The sequence below is a fragment of the Eretmochelys imbricata genome, chromosome 5 (genome assembly GCF_965152235.1).
Source record: "Eretmochelys imbricata isolate rEreImb1 chromosome 5, rEreImb1.hap1, whole genome shotgun sequence".
NCBI classification, from domain to species: Eukaryota; Metazoa; Chordata; order Testudines; family Cheloniidae; genus Eretmochelys; species Eretmochelys imbricata.
The window spans coordinates 72,803,969-72,822,618 of record NC_135576.1 but is presented as its reverse complement, the minus strand read 5'-3'; the positions used below and the strand labels follow the sequence as shown (position 1 = coordinate 72,822,618).

The 18,650-nt window shown below is 42.0% G+C and overlaps 1 protein-coding gene across 2 annotated transcripts in view; it reads right to left on the bottom strand.

The window, feature by feature from the left end:
• Positions 1–17,220: 17,220 nt before the first annotated feature.
• Positions 17,221–18,650, bottom strand: part of KCNN2 (potassium calcium-activated channel subfamily N member 2) — a 109,035-nt gene continuing 107,605 nt past the window's right edge. For both annotated transcript variants that reach the window (XM_077816347.1, XM_077816348.1), the window contains exon 9: positions 17,221–17,506. In XM_077816347.1, coding sequence (XP_077672473.1) covers positions 17,222–17,506 — 285 coding nt within the window. In that variant the 3' untranslated portion in view covers position 17,221. The remainder of the gene's footprint in view (positions 17,507–18,650) is intronic.

The following is an 18,650-nucleotide window of genomic DNA, read 5'->3' as shown; positions in this document are numbered from 1 at the left end:
CTTATATCCTATAGCACAGTGATAAGAGCACTCAACCAGGATACAAGAATCAAATCCTCCCTCTGCCTGATGTGGAGCAAGGTCTCTCACCGCCCAGGTGAGTGCCGTAATGGCTGGGGCATGGTGGTGTGGGACACTCTCTTATTGGAACTGTTCTTCTTTGTGTGAGAAAGTGTGAGTGTCTCTATGGCCCAATGCCCAGAACATGTATCTGGGATATGGGAGAGTCAGGTTCAAGCCCCTGCTCCAATGACTGTTGAATTTATTTTATACGGTTTATTTTACATTGATACATTTTATAAACTGTATTTTGAAGTGGAACAGCTTCAACAGGAGAGACTGAGAAACCAGCTCTCTAGAATGCCCCATAGCTCAGTGGTTAGTGCACTCACCTGGAGGGTGCAAGACCAGGCTCTGAATCTCTGCTCTACATCGGAGTAAGGATTTGATTCTACGTCTCCTGCATGCTGGGAGAGTGCTGTAACCACTGGTTCTCACCATGGGCAGCGAGTTCTATGGGCCTGTGGTGCCCAGGCCCCAGGAATATTCCTGGCCCGGAGGCTTGGCTCCAGCAAAGTTTCCCGCGTGCGTCTCCCAGCCCGGCCTCCTGCCCCCGGGCAATTTAAAACAGCCTGAGGGCTCCTGCCGCCACCCGGCAGAGCAGTGGGGCTGAACGGCTTCCTGCATGCTCATTCCAGCACGTCCTTGCAGCCCGAGGGCGGGCTGTTTGCTGCCTCCACCCTGAATGCCCCTGTGGCCAATGGGAAGCTGCAGGGATGGTGCCTGGGGACAACAACACGCGGAGACTCCCTGGCCTGCCCCCCCCCAGGAGACGCTGCTGGAGGGGGTGCCCCAGGTAAGCACCGAACCCCCCATCCACTTCCAGAGCCTGCACTCACACTCCCTCCCCAAACACACCCTCTGGCCCCCAAATTTCCTTCTGCACCCCCACCCCTGCACCCCCTCTCACCGCCAAACTCCCTCCCAGAGCTTAGAGTAGTAATATCCAAAGAGCTTCAGGATGGCTGGTGGCCTCGTGGTTGGGCAGTGCCCCACCCCCAGGCAAGATTAGGCTGAACCAGGCCTGAGAGGCTGCGCAGACCTGCAGCCAATCAGAGAAGGCCTGGGGAGAGCCAATCAGAGGAGGGAAAGAGTCAGCCAATCAGGGCCAGACTAGGCCCTATATAAAGGCTGCCCAGGAGAGAAACAGGGAAGGTCTGTCTTCTGAGCTAAGGAGACTAGTGCCCTCGGACAGTGCAGTGCTGGGTAGGCTCGGGGGAACAGAGGAGACCTCCAGCTTGATACCTGTCAGACTGCAGGCCCTCACCAGAAGGGCCTAGACTGGGTGCAAGGGGTCAGAGGGGAAGTGACCCAGGGAGGATTGACAGATGAGGGGAGAGAAGGAGGGCAGAGAGGCTGCCACTAGAGGGTCTCTGGGTTGGGACCCAGAGCAGTGGGTGGGCCTGGGTCCCCCCATTCCCCTTTGTACTGCACCTGGCTGTAGAAGAGGGGCCATGACAGACTGCAACCGGCCCTTGAGCAGAGGGGCTAGACTTTGGGGGTTGTGGTTGGCCACTGCGCAGGGGCAAGTTGGAAGACTGCTGTTAATGCCCCTTCCCCCCGAAGGGGGTAAGGATGGACTAGGGGACACTGCCGGAGGGCACTGTCCTGAAGTGGATGTCGCTGAGCGGGAGCAATGTGAGTCTGGATACCGGCACAGCAGATGATGGACACGACACCACTGGCAGAGGGCGCTCTGCAATGGACAGAGCTACCTCCCAGACATGCCAGCGGGAGGTGCAGCTGTGGTGAGTCCCAGAGCCTGTCACAGACTTCTATTAAATGAATTGGTAAGTACCTTCCTAATGTACCAAAAACAAGGCAGCCTGTACCAACAGAGCCAGGACCGACTGGGCACAAAGACTGACAACAGGGCTCCTTACCTGTAGAAGCGATTCTTCTCAAACTGGCTTGAGACTCAGTAGCAGGGCTCTCGGGGGAACTTGCACAGCTGCCACCTTTGCTGTATCCTTGCCGTGGAGAAGTCCATTTTCCAGAGATATTCATGTGACCGCCTACATCAGCACTAAAATCTCTTCTGCTGGAGAAGACTAAAGATCAAGCATCAGATATTTTCCTGGATCTTGGGACTATGTCTTAGGGATAGTCCCAAAGGGCTAGACTGTAACTGAAGATACAACCCTGAGTGAGGAGGGGTGCATAAACTGCTGTGCCTAAGGGAGGACCTGTAACTCAGACACCTCTGAGTCACTGCTCCTCCCTGCTCCCTCCTTGCTCTGTGACTGGGGTGGTCTATACCAAAGTTGTTCCCATTCCCTGCCTTGCCCAGCCAATTCTTCACCCATCTGCTCTGTGGGGAGTATGTGGCCACTGCCCGGGGTGCAAGGTGAATTCTTACTCCCCGTTAGTCCTTTGCATGGGCATGTAGCATGAGTCACAATCAAGCCCAATATTTTTCACATGAATTCCGCATTCTAATTCATTCACTAACATCCAATCATTCCCAAAACAAACAGGCTTTCTATTCAGCAACCTAATATGTTACAAGAGGCCTTCATATAAAGGCTATAGCTCTTTTACATCAGGCAAGCAAAGATCAAAGGGAAAAATGACAGAAAATAACATCTTTCACTAATCTGCCTGTTATTTAGAAAAAGCTTACTGTATAAATGTCATGGAAACAAGCTGTTCCTACAGAAAACCCCCCAGCATATTGCATCACGCTTCCCCCCCATCAGTTTTAATCTTTTCAATACAAGGGCAAAACAAAGCAAATGTTAGATGCTTAAAAGCAAATGTTTCTATGGGAGTAGTAAGATCTTTCTAGTTTTGCCTGGTTCTCTCTGAATCCTCTGAGATCTCTGGACAGAAAACAAACTAGTGTGACAGGTGACAACTGAAGCATGGAAATAAATACTGCTGAGGCATAGGGGATCAATCGCTTTAGAACGCCCTGTACCAGAAGGAGAGTAAGCAGCTGTGACAATTGTAAAAATCCAATCAAAAGGGGGACTCACATGCTGCTATGGATTTGGATGTAAAGCATTTAACTTTGAAGATTTGCTCAACAACCACTCCATACATCATTGAGCCCCTGAACGTAGGCAACCCAATAGTATCTGCTTAGCTGGTCCCTGACACTATTCTTGGTGAAAGCAGGGCCCCTCCGTTTCTTCTTCCACCACCACTGTCTGAGATTCCTCCTTCATAGTGGGACCTGGAGAGCCAAAACTTTTTCTGCCCACTATGGAATGGGCTGGCTGGCCAGCCAGAAGCCAGGTCTTGTCTTTAATCTCCCCGCAGAAGCTGCCCCCTGGCAGCGTGGGCCCAGGACTGTCTCAGCAGCAGGGTTGAAGGAGACTGAAGAGTGCTAACTCAACATCTGTTCCTCTGTTTTCTTTGCCATCCTTTGTCTATCTTGTGTATTCAGCTTGTGAGCTCTTAAGGGCAGGGACTGTCTCTGTGTTGGTACAGTGCCCAGCACAGCTGGGACCTCAAGACACTACGGTCATAATATTTAGTCATAACAAGAAGTGATTAAACTTTAGCATTTTCTTTTCCTGTCTCTGCTGCATATTTGCAACAAACACTCTTGAGGAAAATAAACCCCAAAAGCTTTGACAAAAGCCAAGCTGATGGAGGCTTCTGTGGCTGCCTCTCTCAAGCAAGACAGGAGGAAGACACAGAGACAAGTTTCAGAGTAGCAGCCATATTAGTCTGTATTCGCAAAAAGAAAAGGAGTACTTGGGGCACCTTAGAGACTAACCAATTTATTTGAGCATAAGCTTTCGTGAGCTACAGCTCACTTCATCAGATGCATACTGTGGAAAGTGTAGACTATCTTTTATACACTCAAAGCATGAAAACCCCCCCTCCCCCACTTTCCTGCTGGTAATAGCTTATCTAAAGTGATCACTCTCCTTACAATGTGTATGATGATCAAGCTGGGCCATTTGTGCTGGAAATGGTGCTTACTATTGCACCACCAATGGGACTCGTAGTAGAGAGCACTGTGCGCGCAGGATCTGGACCACAACATGAGGTTTACCTTGAACAACATCAGAGCAGCGCCATTGACTTCTCTGAAGTGATGCCGATTTGCCAGGCTGAGAAACTGGATCCAAATCTTTGATGCAAAGTTACACGAGACTTTTATTTTCGTATGTAATTTTTGTCAAATTTAATTTTATCTTATCTAATCTGAGTCCGATCCATATCTGATAAATCAGCAAAGCCTTGACATGAAAGTTGATATCAGGTGACGATCTAGCCCTCAGTCTCTCATCTGGACATCTAATGTATCTAACTAGTTCTACCATGACCATCATAGAGGTACTTGTGTGCAAAACATCTTTGGAAAGTCCTCTATGTTCAGAGCCGTTAGTACCTTTTAAGGGGAAAAAACTTTTGAGCTAGTCTTTTCTTTGTACTATAATTGCTTTAAACTGAAAATATAGCAGAAGAGTTAAATACATTTGCAAGATGGAAAACATAGTAGCAAGGGAAGCATGAAACTCAGATAAGTAAGCTGCAGAAATATGGGCTTGAAAGAACTACCATCAAGTGGATACATAATTTGTTAAACAACTGCAAACAAAGAGTAACTATTAATGGAATGAGGTGGACTGGAGGGAGGTCACACATGGGGTACCGCGTGGCTCTGTTCTGGGTCTAGTGTTGTTTAAACATCTTTATTGATGGCCTGGATGATGTAAGAATATAGAGCATACTGATCAAGTTTGCTGATGTAGGGGGGGATGCCAATTCTTTGGAGGATAGAGCTAAAATTCAGAGGGATCTTGTTATATTTTAGAACTGGGCTACAGACAACAAAATGAAATCCAACAAAGATAAATGTAAGGTGCTATACTTAAGGAAGAAAAGCCAAATGCACAAATACGGAATGGGAGATAACTGGCTTGGCAGCAGTACTGCTCAAAAGGATCTGGGAGTTCTGGTGGATCACCACTTCAACATGAGTCAGCAATGCAGTGCTGTTGCAAAAAAAGTAAATGCAACTTTAGGCTGCATTAACAGAGGCATAGCATGGAAGTCACAGGATGGGATATTACTGCTCTACTCTGTGCTGGTTAGACCTCAGCTGGTGCACTATGTCCAATTTTGGTCACCAATATGTAAAAAGGAGGTAGGCAAACTGGAAAAGATTCAGATGTGAGTTACAAAGATGACCAAAGGAATAGAATGCAAGCTATATGAGCAAAGATTAAAGGAACTGGGTGCGTTTAGTTCTGAAAAGAGGAGATGAAGGAGGCGATATGATAGCAGCCTTCAGATACCTGAAAAGCTGCTATTAAAAAGATGGAGAAAAGTTGTTCTCTTTTTGCCACAGAGGACAGGGCAAGATGTCTCCTTTCAGATGATGTCATAGTAGTCCAAAGAAGACTGCAAAGAGCTACAAAGAGATCTCACAAAACTGGGTGACGGGGCAACAAAATTGCAGATGAAATTCAATGTTGATAAATGCAAAGTAATGCACATTGGGAAACCTAATCCCAACTATACATATAAAATGATAGGATCTAAATTAGCTGTTACCACTCAAGAAAGAGATCTTGGGGGTCATTGTGGATAGTTCTCTGAAAACATCCAATCAATGTGCAGCAAGAGTAAAAAAAACCAAACAAAACAAAACACAACCCGAACAGAATATTGGGAATCATTAAGGGATAGATTAAAAAAAAAAGTAGAAAATAGCATATTGACTCTCTATAAATCCATGGTACGCCCACATCTTGAATACTGCGTGCAGATGTGGTTGCCCCATCTCAAAAAAGATATATTGGGAAAAGGTTCAGAAAAGGGCAACAAAAATGATTAGGTGTATGTGACAGCTTCCGTATGAGGACAGAGTAATAACACTGGGACTTTTCAGCTTGGAAAAAGAGACGACTAAGGGGTATATGATAGAGGTCTATAAAATCATGACTGGTGTAGAAAAAGTAAATAAGGAAGTGGGGGGAGGGATAGCTCAGTGGTTTGAGCATTGAGCAGTTAAATCCAGGGTTCTGAGCTCAATTGTTGAGGGGGGCCATTTAGGGATCTGGGGCAAAAATTGGGGATTAGTCCCGCTTTGAGCAGGCGGTTGGACTAGATGACCTCCTGAGGTTCCTTCCAACCCTGGTAATCTATGATTCTAAGTGTTATTTACTCCTTCTCATAACAAAAGAACCAGGAGTCACCAAATGAAATTAATAGGCAGCAGGTTTAAAGCAAACAAAAGGAAGTATTTTTTCACACAACACACAGTCAACTTGTGGAACTCTTTGCCACAGGATGTTGTGAAGGCCAAGACTATAACAAGGTTCAAAAAAGAACTAGATAAATTCATGGAGAATAGGTCCATCAATGGCTATTGGCCAGGATTGGCAGGGACAGTATCCCTAGCCTCTGTTTGCCAGAAGCTGGGAATGGGTGACAGAAGATGGATCACTTGATGATTACCTATTCTGTTCATTCCCTCTGGGGCACCTGGCATTGGCCACTGTCAGAAGACAGGATGCTGGGCTAGATGAACCTTTAGTCTGATGAGGTATGGCCATTCTTATGTTATGTAAGAAGCAATGGATTCAAAGTACAGCATAGCAGATTTAGATTAAATCTCTGGAAAAACTTCCTAACTGTAAGGACACTAGAACAATGGAACAGACAGCCTAGGAAGGTTGTGGAAACTTCTTCACAGGAGATTTTCAGAAGGAGGCTGGATAGCCATCTGTCTTGGATGGCTTAGAGACAACAAATCCTGCATCTTGGCAGGGGGTTAGTCTAGAGGACTCCTGCGGTCCCTTCTAACTCTATGGTTCTAAGTATAAAAAGCAACTTCTACCACTTTGTAAAGAAATAGTGAGTGTTTCTTTTCATGCCCTTTATATTTGAAATCCGCATGGCCTTCACTTTCTTCTACTGCTGCACCCAACTGACTATGTGGCCTCCTTGGTGCACACACTGCAATTAAACAGGCTGAAGGAACAGACACCAGATAGCTCATTAAATATTGTCTTTCAGTCAAGCTTTTGATTTCATGGGAAAGCATCTCCTTCTCCTTTCTAAGGGCTTGCTCCAGTTGAGTTGCTGAACGCTTTGAGCTGCTGCAATACCCTGAGTTTCTGCTGGCTTTAATGGGAGTTCAGGCTTCTCAGCACCTCCTGGGACTGAGCCCATCTGCAGGTTAGCATAGCTATCTAGAGTTGATAAATTGCTGCTGGGTTCATGGTCCCTGGAGCAATCAGCACAGTTGTAACGTACTGACCTTAAAACACATTAAAATTACTAATGCAATAAGTTTAATCCACACGTATTAGTCAAACTTCTCAAAACTATCTCAGAGTTGAACTAATAAAGTCAGGGCGCTTGCTAGTACAGTTCCTCCTCAGGGCCAGATTCTGAACTTATGCACACCAGGGTAAATCTATAGTTACTTTGTGGTGTCACTGAGATCAGAATCTGCCTCTCAGTGAACAGAAACCTCAGTAAGTGCTAAGGTACATCAGCCAAAAATCAATGCCCATCTTAACACAAGGTTTTAACTTCTTTCTGCAGTGTTTGACCTGAGCCTTTTTAGTCTTTAAATAGCGTTTATCATTTAACCACTTAGAAGTGGACTCCTTCAGACCTTGTTACCTGTGCCCCGTAATCTGACACTTGTTGGATGTGGTGGATCATTGCTGTGAACTTGAACTACTCACCAACATGGAACTCGCACCCCCTCATACATCACCACTGAATTTGCTTCACTGAAATCCAAAGGAGTTTAAGAAAGTGTAACACATATTGAGGGGCCAGATCTGAGGAGAGTAGAAAGCAACTCTAGAGTGCAAAAAGGCATAAGTCACGTTAGCTTACAACTTCTTCAGGCATCTCAGTATGTAACTTACACCAGTTTAGACTCCCTTACATATATTTTAATGTAAAATGGACTTAAGGGAATCCAAGTGCAGGGAAGCCAACATCATCAAAGGCATTTTACACATCTTTGCATTGGGCCCTGAGAGTTGTTTGTACTGGTGCAACCTGCTCTGGTGCAATAGCTATGCACGCAACAGCTTTGATGCCTTCTGTCTGTGACTTCCTGCTATCAAACCCAAGGAAGGAGAAGCTTCATGTTCCTCTCTCAGTGGGGAGGTTTGTAATTCTCAATATGGAGGATAAAGGAAAATGTAAGATGGTTCAAGCCAGATAAGATAAACTTACCTGTGCCTGTAGATGCTATTGTGAGATACTACATCAAATACAGACATGTATTCTACATACCATTAAAATATGTAAATCATACATTAAATCTGGTAATTGGCGCTCTGTTAGCTTTCCAACCATCTCCTCACTTTGTCCTCCAGTCTGTTCAGAGATCTCAGTCTTTACAAGTGTCACTTAAATAACTTGTAAAATCTGTTTGTTGAAGTTTGCCCGTCAACACTCCACACTTCTGGCTTTTGGAGAAACCCACTTTGAAGTTAGGTTTTGTTTTACTTGTTAACCACTTTAAGTAGTTTACCTTTCCTCAGCCTGTGTGTGTGTGTGTGTGTGTTTTAAACTGCATGATTCTGCTATGCCAGGAAAGATCATTTTTTGTTACTTGATAGCTCTTTAGTTAGAACTACTCACCAACAGGGAACTCTCACCCCCTCATACATCACCTCATACATACATTAGTTAGAGAACAAAAAGGCAGAATAAAGTTAAGTAACTTGCCTAATGACGCCCCAGGAATCAGGAGCCAATGACCCGACTCTCTCGTCCAAATTTGTTGAGGGTGAACTCTGAAACACAGCACAGGTGCTTGACATGAGTCTACGGATCACAGCTAATTTGCATATAACCATACCTATCCTCTAACGCAGTGGTTCCCAAACTTGTTCTGCCATTTGTTCAGGGAAAGCCCCTGGCAGCCGGGCCGGGCTGGGCTGGTTTGTTTACTGCCACGTTCGCAGGTTTGGCCGATCGCAGCTCCCAGCAGCTGCGGTTCGCTGCTCCAGGCCAATGGGAGCTGCTGGAAGCAGCGGCCAGTACATCCCTCGGCCTGCACCCCTTCCAGTGGCTCCCATTGGCCTGGAGCAACAAACCGCAGCCACTGGGAGCCGCAATCGGCCAAACCTGCGGACGCGGCAGGTAAACAAACCGGTCCAGCCCACCAGGGGCTTTCCCTGCACAAGCGGCAGAACAAGTTTGGGAACCACTGCTCTAAAGTAAAGGTAAATTCAAGTGACAACAGATGTTATGGTGTGGAAATCATACCTGAAAGATTAATAGAAATTGCTGAACTAGTCCCAAATCCTGCAACTTCATACATGTGAAGAGCTTGCTGCACCCAAAAGGAGCCCTGTTAAATGCAATGGAGTTGAAAGCAGGTTCAGCAGTCCAATTGTGTGCAAGAAGTTGCAGGATCTGGGCCATAGATTGCAATCAGGATTCCCATAAAAACACACACAGTCCATTGGCTTTGTCCTGACCCGGCAGTTACAGGAAAAGGCAGCCACTGAATGCATTGCCAGCTTCTGTGCTATTGCATCTGACTCTTGGGCTGTACATTAAGCCCCTCTGGAAGAGAACCTGTTATTGAGGTGAGTGAGGAAAATGCGGCTGCTCAGGGATAGCACGAAGGCCAACATTTTCAAATTAAGGACTGAAGCTTACACTTAGGCATCTAAACAGAAGTGCTGAGCACTTGCAGCTCCCACTGACTTCAGCTGAGGCGTGCAACTCAGCAGCTCTGACAACCAGGTGCCTCCATTTGGATATAGGTGCCTACGTTTGGGCACCTAATTTCAAAGTTTAGCCTCAGATAAAGACAAGGAGGGACTCTCTTCCCCAAACACAAAGAACAATTTTTAAAATAAAACAAATAAATAGAACTAGAAGAGCCTACACTAAACTTCTTCGCCTGGCCACTTCTACAAAGAGCAGTCCTGTTCTAAGCAACCTGATTGACTTGATGTTGTTTTTTTCCCACTCAGATCCTATTGTTCTGCTCCTGAAGACAATCCTATCCTCTGCTCCTGCATCAGAGATGTGGTTTCTATTCATGGATCCTGAGGTAGGTGCACCAGCTTTTCTGCAAACCCAATACCTCCGTTCCAGACCAGCAGATGATGGATCAAGCTACCTTACAGGCACGTAAGTCCTTGTATTATTTTTTTCTAAAGGGGAAAAAAAGAGGAACATGTGTAAATGGAATGACTAGCTTCAGAGAAAGTCCACACTGAGAATGTAGGTGAAACAAAAAGGGTTGGAAGATTTAAAAATTACAATTTTGTGAATGAATGCTGGAAAAGACACAGCTACATATACATAGAAGGAACAGCATTAAAGGGTGCACTGTATCATGACATTGTGCTGTTCTGCATGAGTAAGGAAAAAGGAGAACTCAGCATTGTTTAGGACATCCATGGGCAGAGCTCCAGAAGAGAGCTAATGAATCTAGAATGCTTTGTAGAATCAAAATCATGTGACTTGACAATTAGCAAATATACCAGTCCCTACCTGCCAGGTCCTTTTCAGCCAAAGAGATCAGCCAAACAGTTGAGAATAGGAAAAGTCCATTCTTCAGAGAAGGTGAGTGAGAACAATAAGTAATGGGGTGAAAGTGAGCAAAATAACATTTAGATTCAGTGTCAGGAAAAACTGCTTTAACGATTAAATGGGTTCCATTTGATGAAAGCCCCACTACATGATTAGTCACTTAAACTTGGATACAACAAAGCATTGCTGTAGGGAACAATCCTGCAGTAGTAAAGAACAATGCCTCACCTTTTAGAATCCTGTTCACCCGTAGATCTCAAAGCACTGTATGAAGATTTGTATCTTCATTCCTATTTTACAGAGGCAGAAAGGAGTTAAATGACTTGCCAAGATCACAGCATGATCAGTAGTATATTCAAGAACAGAATCTAGATTGGCTGACTCCCTTCCCTGTACCCAGGGCACCAGACTGCAGATGCATCAGAGGAAACAGATTAGTAGCCATAATACTTGATTCTGAGATTATATTTGAGTAAACAGGTGTGAGATCAGATTCAGAGCCCCAATTCAGACAAGCACTTTGGTATGTACTTAAGCCAGTGGGACTACTGTATGTTAAAGCACGTACATACATATTTTGCTGGATTGGGACCCAAGAGCCTAATATCTTTCATTTCTAATTTCCAATTAAACTTGTGAAAAATTTCTTATTTTCTAAGAGATTTTCATTTTGTAGGGTTTGGAATGGACTCAATTCCACTCAAATATATGTGATTTTTTTTCAACTTTTAAAAATTTTATAGAATTTTTTAAAGTTAAGATCTTCCATTACACATCATTTTTTCAGAGTAACAGCCGTGTTAGTCTGTATTCGCAAAAAGAAAAGGAGTACTTGTGTCACCTTAGAGACTAACCAATTTATTTGAGCATGAGCTTTCGTGAGCTACAGCTCACTTCATCAGATGAAGTGAGCTGTAGCTCACGAAAGCTCATGCTCAAATAAATTGGTTAGTCTCTAAGGTGCCACAAGTACTCCTTTTCTTTTTACATCATTTTTTGTTTTTTGTTTGTTTCTTTTTCTTTCCCCTACCGCTTTTTTCCAGTCATTTTAGAAAATATGGGGGGAGGGGAAGGAAAAGGATATTTACAAATGTTAGAGGAAAAAAGGAAAGAAGGAAAACCCAAACTCTGATAAACAAAGCCCAAAAGATTTTAATAAAAAATATCAATGTTTCGGTTCAAAAAATTAAAATTTTTGAAAAAATAATTTGCAAAAAAATTGAAAAAAAATCTCAAAATTGGACTGTTGTAATTTTTTAACCCATAAAAAGGCTATTTTTCAAACAACCAACCTGCCCCCCCCCACCAACCCCTCTTCAGACACAAAGTTTCCCTTGACTATTTCCAGTCCTGTGAAACTGAAAATATTTGGTCCCAATCCTGCAACTCTTGCTCCTTTTGAGTGATCTTGTTGAAGTTATGGAGTTACTTGCGTAAGAAGTACTATAAGGAGCAAGAGTTTTCAGGATCATGCTCACGAGTTGTCCTGTATAAGTAAAGGTACTATATGTAAAATAGGGAGATTATGTCAGCAGCAAAGTGAGATCAAGTGCTGTTCCAGTCAGTTTACTACAAAAAACAAACAAACAAACCAACCCCCACCACACACAAATATTGACTCCCTATTGACAAATGGGAGAGAGTCAGACATCCACCAAAAGTAAATAAACACCTTCAAAATAAGACCGACAGTGTTCAGAACAGTTGAGAGAGCAAAGTTTGTACAGTTTGGAGAAAAACAGCCAAGGAGACACTTGATGATATTTTGTGAGTCCAATAAAAAGGATGTTGTAAGCAAGAAAGGAGTACTCATTCTTGCTTCCCCAAGATGACAAGACCAGAAGTAACATGTTTAAACTACAAAAGAGGATAGTTCAAATTCAATAGTAGGGAAAATGTTCTAATCCAAAAAAATCAATTAGAGGAAGGAACATCACTGAAAATTTTCAAGATAAGTAGCTATTAGACATGGATTAGAAGAAATATTAGGATATGGTCACAAAGCAGGGGCAAGGCTGACATGACCTTCCAAAGGTCTCATCTAGTCTATATGTGATTCTATGAATATTGACTTCAGAATAATAGTGCATATAGCACTAGCAGCAGATAACTGATTGAGCACTTAATCCAGTTTTTCATTTGAATCTTGAAAGAGAGAAACTCAGAGTCAGCAAACCAGATATAGCCAAGAACAAGTGGTATACTGAAATAAACCAGATGGTAAATACTGTACCTGCTACCCACTACTATCAACCAAAAAACACCACACACTAAGTATTGGAAGCCACATTCTGACATTTAGAAAAGCTATATAAATTACACCTAAAGTTAGACAACTCTAAATTATTCAGCCCTCACAAAGGTGGAATATTGCTTCTCATTATAACCAAACAATCCCTCTAGACTGCTTATATGTAGCAAGAGTCATTTAAGCACAGCCAACAGGAAAGTAAACATGTAGCCCTAAACAGACAAAAATACAGTCACAAACTATACTTTGTGCTACGTTGTGGATTAGAGAAGAGTTTTCATTTTTGGAAGAGGAGAATATGTGTGCTATGTCCATCACTTTTTGCATGATTGCTTCCCTTTGCCATCACTGTCAACTGTTCAAAAGAAAACTAGATAAATTCATGGAGAATAGGTCCATCAATGGCTATTGGCCAGGATAGGCAGGGTTGCAAAATTGTGGGTGAAATTCTGTGGCCTGCGTTGTGCAGGAGGTCAGACTAGATGATCATAATGGTCCCTTCTGACCTAAATATCTATGAATCTATGAAAACCATGCTCTGAAGTGTCCCTAGTCTCTGTTTGCCCGAAGCTGGGAATGTGCAACAAGGGCAGGATCACTTAATGATTACCTGTTTTGTTAATTCCCTCTGAAGCACCTGGCATTGGCCACTGCTAGAAGACAGGATGCCTCGCTAGATGGACCACTAGTCTGACCCAGTATGGCCGTTCTTAAGTATGTTATTAACCGATTGGTTTCTAAAAGTAGAGAATAAAAAGAAGGGATAGATAATAAGACACAGAAAATATCATAATGGCTCTGTATAAATCCACAGTATATCCACATCTTGAATACTGCATGCAGATCTAGTCACCCCATCTCAAAAAAGATACATTAGAATTGGAAAAGGTATAGAGAATGGCAACAAAAATGATTAGGGGTATGAAACAGCTTTTGTATGAGGAGAGATTAAAAAGAAAGATTGGGAATTTTCAGCTCGGGAGATGACTAAGAGGGGATATGATCAAGATCTATAAAATCTTGACTGATGTGGAGAAAATGAATAAGGAAATGTAATTTACTCTTCACCTAACACAAGAACCAGGGGTCACCCACTGAAATTAATAGGCAACAGGTTTAAAATAAACAAGAGGAAGTACTTCTTCATGCAACACACAGTCAATCTGTGGAATGCTTTGCCAGGAGATATTGTGAAGGCCAAAACTATAATATGGTTCAAAAAAGAACTAGATAAGTTAGTGGAGGAAGATCCATCCCTGGCTATTAGTCAAGATGCTCAGGGATGCAACACCATGCTGAGTGTCCCTAGTCTCTATTCACCAGAAGCTGGGCGTGGACTACAGGGGATGGATGGATCATTCAATGATGGCCTGTTCATTCCCTCTGAAGCATCTGGCTTTTGCCACTGTTGGAAGACAGGACACTGTGCTAGATGGACCATTGATCTGACCCAGTTGGATCATTCTTATGAGAAAATAATTTTTTAGAAATTATACAGAGGCCTCACAAAACTTGCTTCAGCATATAGCTTATGATTTAAAAAATATTGTGTGCCTCATCAAGGATAGCAATTTAAAGTCCTCCTTACTCTGGTTTCTCTTATGGCAGTATTGCCTAGTTGCTAGAGCACTGGAGTGGTATTCAGGAGACTTGGGTTCTATTTCTGGCTACATCACCACTAGCCTGCTAGGTGACCTCAATTTCCCCAATCTGTAAAATGGGGATAATAATACTGACCTCCTTTGTAAAGTGCTTTGAGATCTACTGACAGACAGCAGTATATAAGATCTAGGCATTATTGTTATGGCTTCTACCAAAGAACACAGTATAAACAGATGAATTCCAGCAACCCATCTTCCTTATTTTAAAAGATGATGATCATGGACTAAGGAGAAGGGGAGTACCTTAGAAGCATTTCAGGCAGAATTGTTTCAGATAAAAAAGTTCCTACGTGCAATATGGTATCAGAGGCAGGCAAAAACATATGAAAATATTGCAAGAGAGAGAATTCATATTTCTGGGGAAAGAGACACTTCAGCTGGAGATGTGGGTGCCCAGGGTTTCTGTAAATCAGGGCAAAAGTGACTTAAGTTGGGCACCCAAATGTAGAGTCACTTGAAATCAGACACCACTTTAGAAAATGTTGGTCTCAAATCCCACATATACACAATGTGGATTCGCAAAAGGAAAAGGAGTACTTGTGGCACCTTAGAGACTAACCGATGAAGTCTCCGGATCCGATGAAGTGAGCTGTAGCTCACGAAAGCTTATGCTCAAATAAATTGATTAATCTCTAAAGGTGCCACAAGTACTCCTTTTCTTTTTGCGAATACAGACTAACACGGCTGCTACTCTGAAACAATGTGGATTGTTAGCTGGCCTCCTGAACTAGCATACAAAAGCATTCTGGCAAGTATGCCCATCTAACATCATGAATACGATGAGGCTGGCCCAGAAGTCAGCATATGTTTGTTGCCACAAACAAGCTGACCAGCATAAGTGATCTGCTCAGAGGAGCAGTAACAAATGCTCTGCCATCTGTTTTAAGACATACCCTGTGATGGCAGAACACATGGCTAAAGACCCACCACAATGTATGCCGCACAAGTGTATCCCCTGTAATGGTAGCACCCTTAACTGGGCAAAAATGAAGCTGCTTAGAAGTGGTCTGGATTTCCCAGTGCTATGTGCTAAGTGTACTGGTGTATAAAGCAGTGAAATTCTATTTCCCAGCACGAGGGTATTCATGGAAGGATTCATCCTAGAAATGTCCCTGTGTTTCTAAGATAAGAATAGCAATTTCCTTTAAATTGTTGCCAAAAATTAATTTCTGTAGAGTGGAACTTGCAATCTTTTAATATAACAACCTCCATTTCCTCCAACATGCATATAGTTCATATGTAGATGTATTTCATAAATATATTTTATGAAAACATGAAATAGCTATACTTACCAATTATCTTCAAGTATTCATTTGTGTTAGACTCCATCAATTGACAGATAAAGATGATAACCAACAAAGGGAGTTAAAGCCCCCTACATCCTGTTTTTATAAATGGGAACCCTGCATGTAATACTCTTGTGCCTTGCACAAATAATTTACTCAGGATTGCCACTCATGAATATATGCAGTAGAAAAGCCAAAGAGAATACTTCCCAAATGCATACATATGCCTTTTCAAAATATCAAAGAGACTTCATTATTAGTGAATGAAAGGAAAGCAATGGAGTACCCACCAGTTCAATTCCATCACCTGGAACACTAGCTTCCAAGAGCTTTTTTATGACCATCATGAAGAGCCTCTTAGATTAATCCTCACTTCATTTCTATGTTAGTTTGCTATGTAGTTGAAATCAAAGGGATTATCTAAATGCGACATGATATTTAGCACTGAGCTGCTATGACACAGTAACTTAGGCTTTTCTCTGTAGCTTGTACCCACCATACAGAGATATATGACAAAAAACAAAACAAACACCGTTTTGAAATGCAAATAGAAATGCAGAGTAATTTAAAGGGACACTATCGACTTACAATATTTCCAGACAGATATGATTTTCATCTGCTATAGTTACAAGTCACTCCTAAACTGATTATAACTGCATGAATTAGGAGGAATTACTTCCCCTCTGTGTTTTTACTGTGCTTTGTACATTTGCAACATTTTATGAATAGTCAATTTCACTGTATAGGAAGTTAAATAGTCAGTTTCCCACTACTGAAAAAGGCCTTTATTAACATAAATAGGTGAGCGGCCCCCCCCCCCCCCAATACTACTTTATAAAATGTTCCATGATTTTTTAAGGGTGTACCAGAAACTGTTTTTTTTTGTTTTGTTTTTTTAAGAAATAATCACTTTTAAAAAAATTCAAGTTAACATTGTCCCTCTCAAGTGACTATACATACACAAACTGTTTTAATGTTCATCCAGCAATTGTTTTTTTCTCCCCTGTGGGCTGAGTTTAGAAAATCAATGTTCACATCTGAAGGCTAATTAAGCTTAAACTTTGTCTTTCTTTAGTTAGAATCATCTTCTGTATTTGGCCTTAAAATAATGCTTAATAAATCTTTAAGAATGTTCAAGCCAAAGTGACCAAGCAGGTATATGCAGAAATTAACCTTTTTATTATATTATATACTGTAATAGTAAAGTTTGTTTTAAGTGCATGAATAAAAACTTAGTGAAATTACAGGAGGAATAATCTATATAGCAATAATAGGTGCATTCACTGTGCATCTGACAGGAAAAAAAAGTTTTCACTCATTTTGGCCTAAAACTTTGTGTTCAGGTTTCCAGGATTCTGACATCAGAACCAAGATAACACTGATTAGAACCATAGGGCTTTACAATAAAAGCTAAAATATCGACCATATGATGGCAAAAAGTCTTTATTTTGTGGTTAACGTATTCTCTTCTAGCTACTCTCTGACGAAGTTGGTGGTGCTGTGGAGGAGGATCTCCGTCTCGACAAAGATCGTGATCTCTCAGCACTGTAGGCCACATGCTTGTCGTAATTTTGTATCTGAGCTTCAAGAAAATCCCTCTGTTGTTGGCTGATTGTCTGGCTAATCAGTCCTGGGAGAGCTTGAATGCTACCAATTAAAGTTTCCAGTTTAGTTTCCAGAGTAACAATCCTCTTCTCAAAATCTTCACTTCTTTCATTTAAGTCAGAAATCAGGTCATACATGATGTTTTGAGTCTGAAAGGAGAGGATGCAAGCAGAGCTTTATATCTGGTTTGCACACATTTCAGTATGAAGGGTTATTCCAGTCGGGTTTCTGAAAGGGTTTTGTTTTTGTATTTTTCCCCACCCCTTTAAAGTTGGCGCTGACAGAAAAGGTCAGCATGAGTGGAAGGCTGATGATACTACAACAAGCACCTGTCTCATGAAGTAATTTTACTCAGGGCTTTAGTACAAATCCCCACTTGGTGCAACATTCAATGAGAAGAAGTTAACATTCATTCCTTCATTAAGCTGTTTTAATTTCAAACTGTTGATGAACTGGGTCAAACAGAAGACCTTTCAGAAGTACAGAGATTTAGAAATGTGCTACCTTAATACTGGATTTATTCAACAAGTGGAGGAAGTCCAAAGATTCCACTGTATATGGTATAAATTCTGGAATTTTTATCCTTCTCTATATTTGCGTTAAATGGATCTTCATACTTCTAAGCAGCATGTTCTCCCCTTGATCAGCATATGGAGCTCTCATTAGTGTTAACTGAGCTCCTTATGCCGACCAAGGAGAAACTATACTTTTAAGGTACAACCATCCATCCCCCCAGAAAACAAAAATATAAGTGATAATACAAGCGATTTAGTAACACAAAGTGCTTTGAAAATAACCACATGCTCTATCGTAAATGTGAAGCATACAAGTTTTATACTTCATTTTCACTGCTAAAAATGAAGAGTCTACACTGGGACTTGTTGAATCAATGATCCTTAAATGATAAAATAGAGTTTAATTTATTTTTCAGAGTTCACTAGCTGTACGAGTAAGCAGAAGGGATTAGAATGTAAAAGTACATTCATCTTTGCATGGTTGTATTGCTAAATCTCTTTATGAAACAATATTCTTGTTTATTAATAATTTTCTGTTATTTTGGTTACTGTACTGTATTTTTCTTATGAGACTGGAATGCAGTGTCTGAAACAGAGATAAGAGTTAAGGTGGTTTATCTATGTCTACAAGAGGGAGGAGTTCAAACACTTGGGTTTAAACACTTAAACTGATGTGAAATAACCAGATCCTTTATTACCTTGTAGGCAAATTTACTGACGTGTAGTTAAGTTTACAGTACACAGAAAGGGAATGAACAATTAACTGAATGACTGTGTA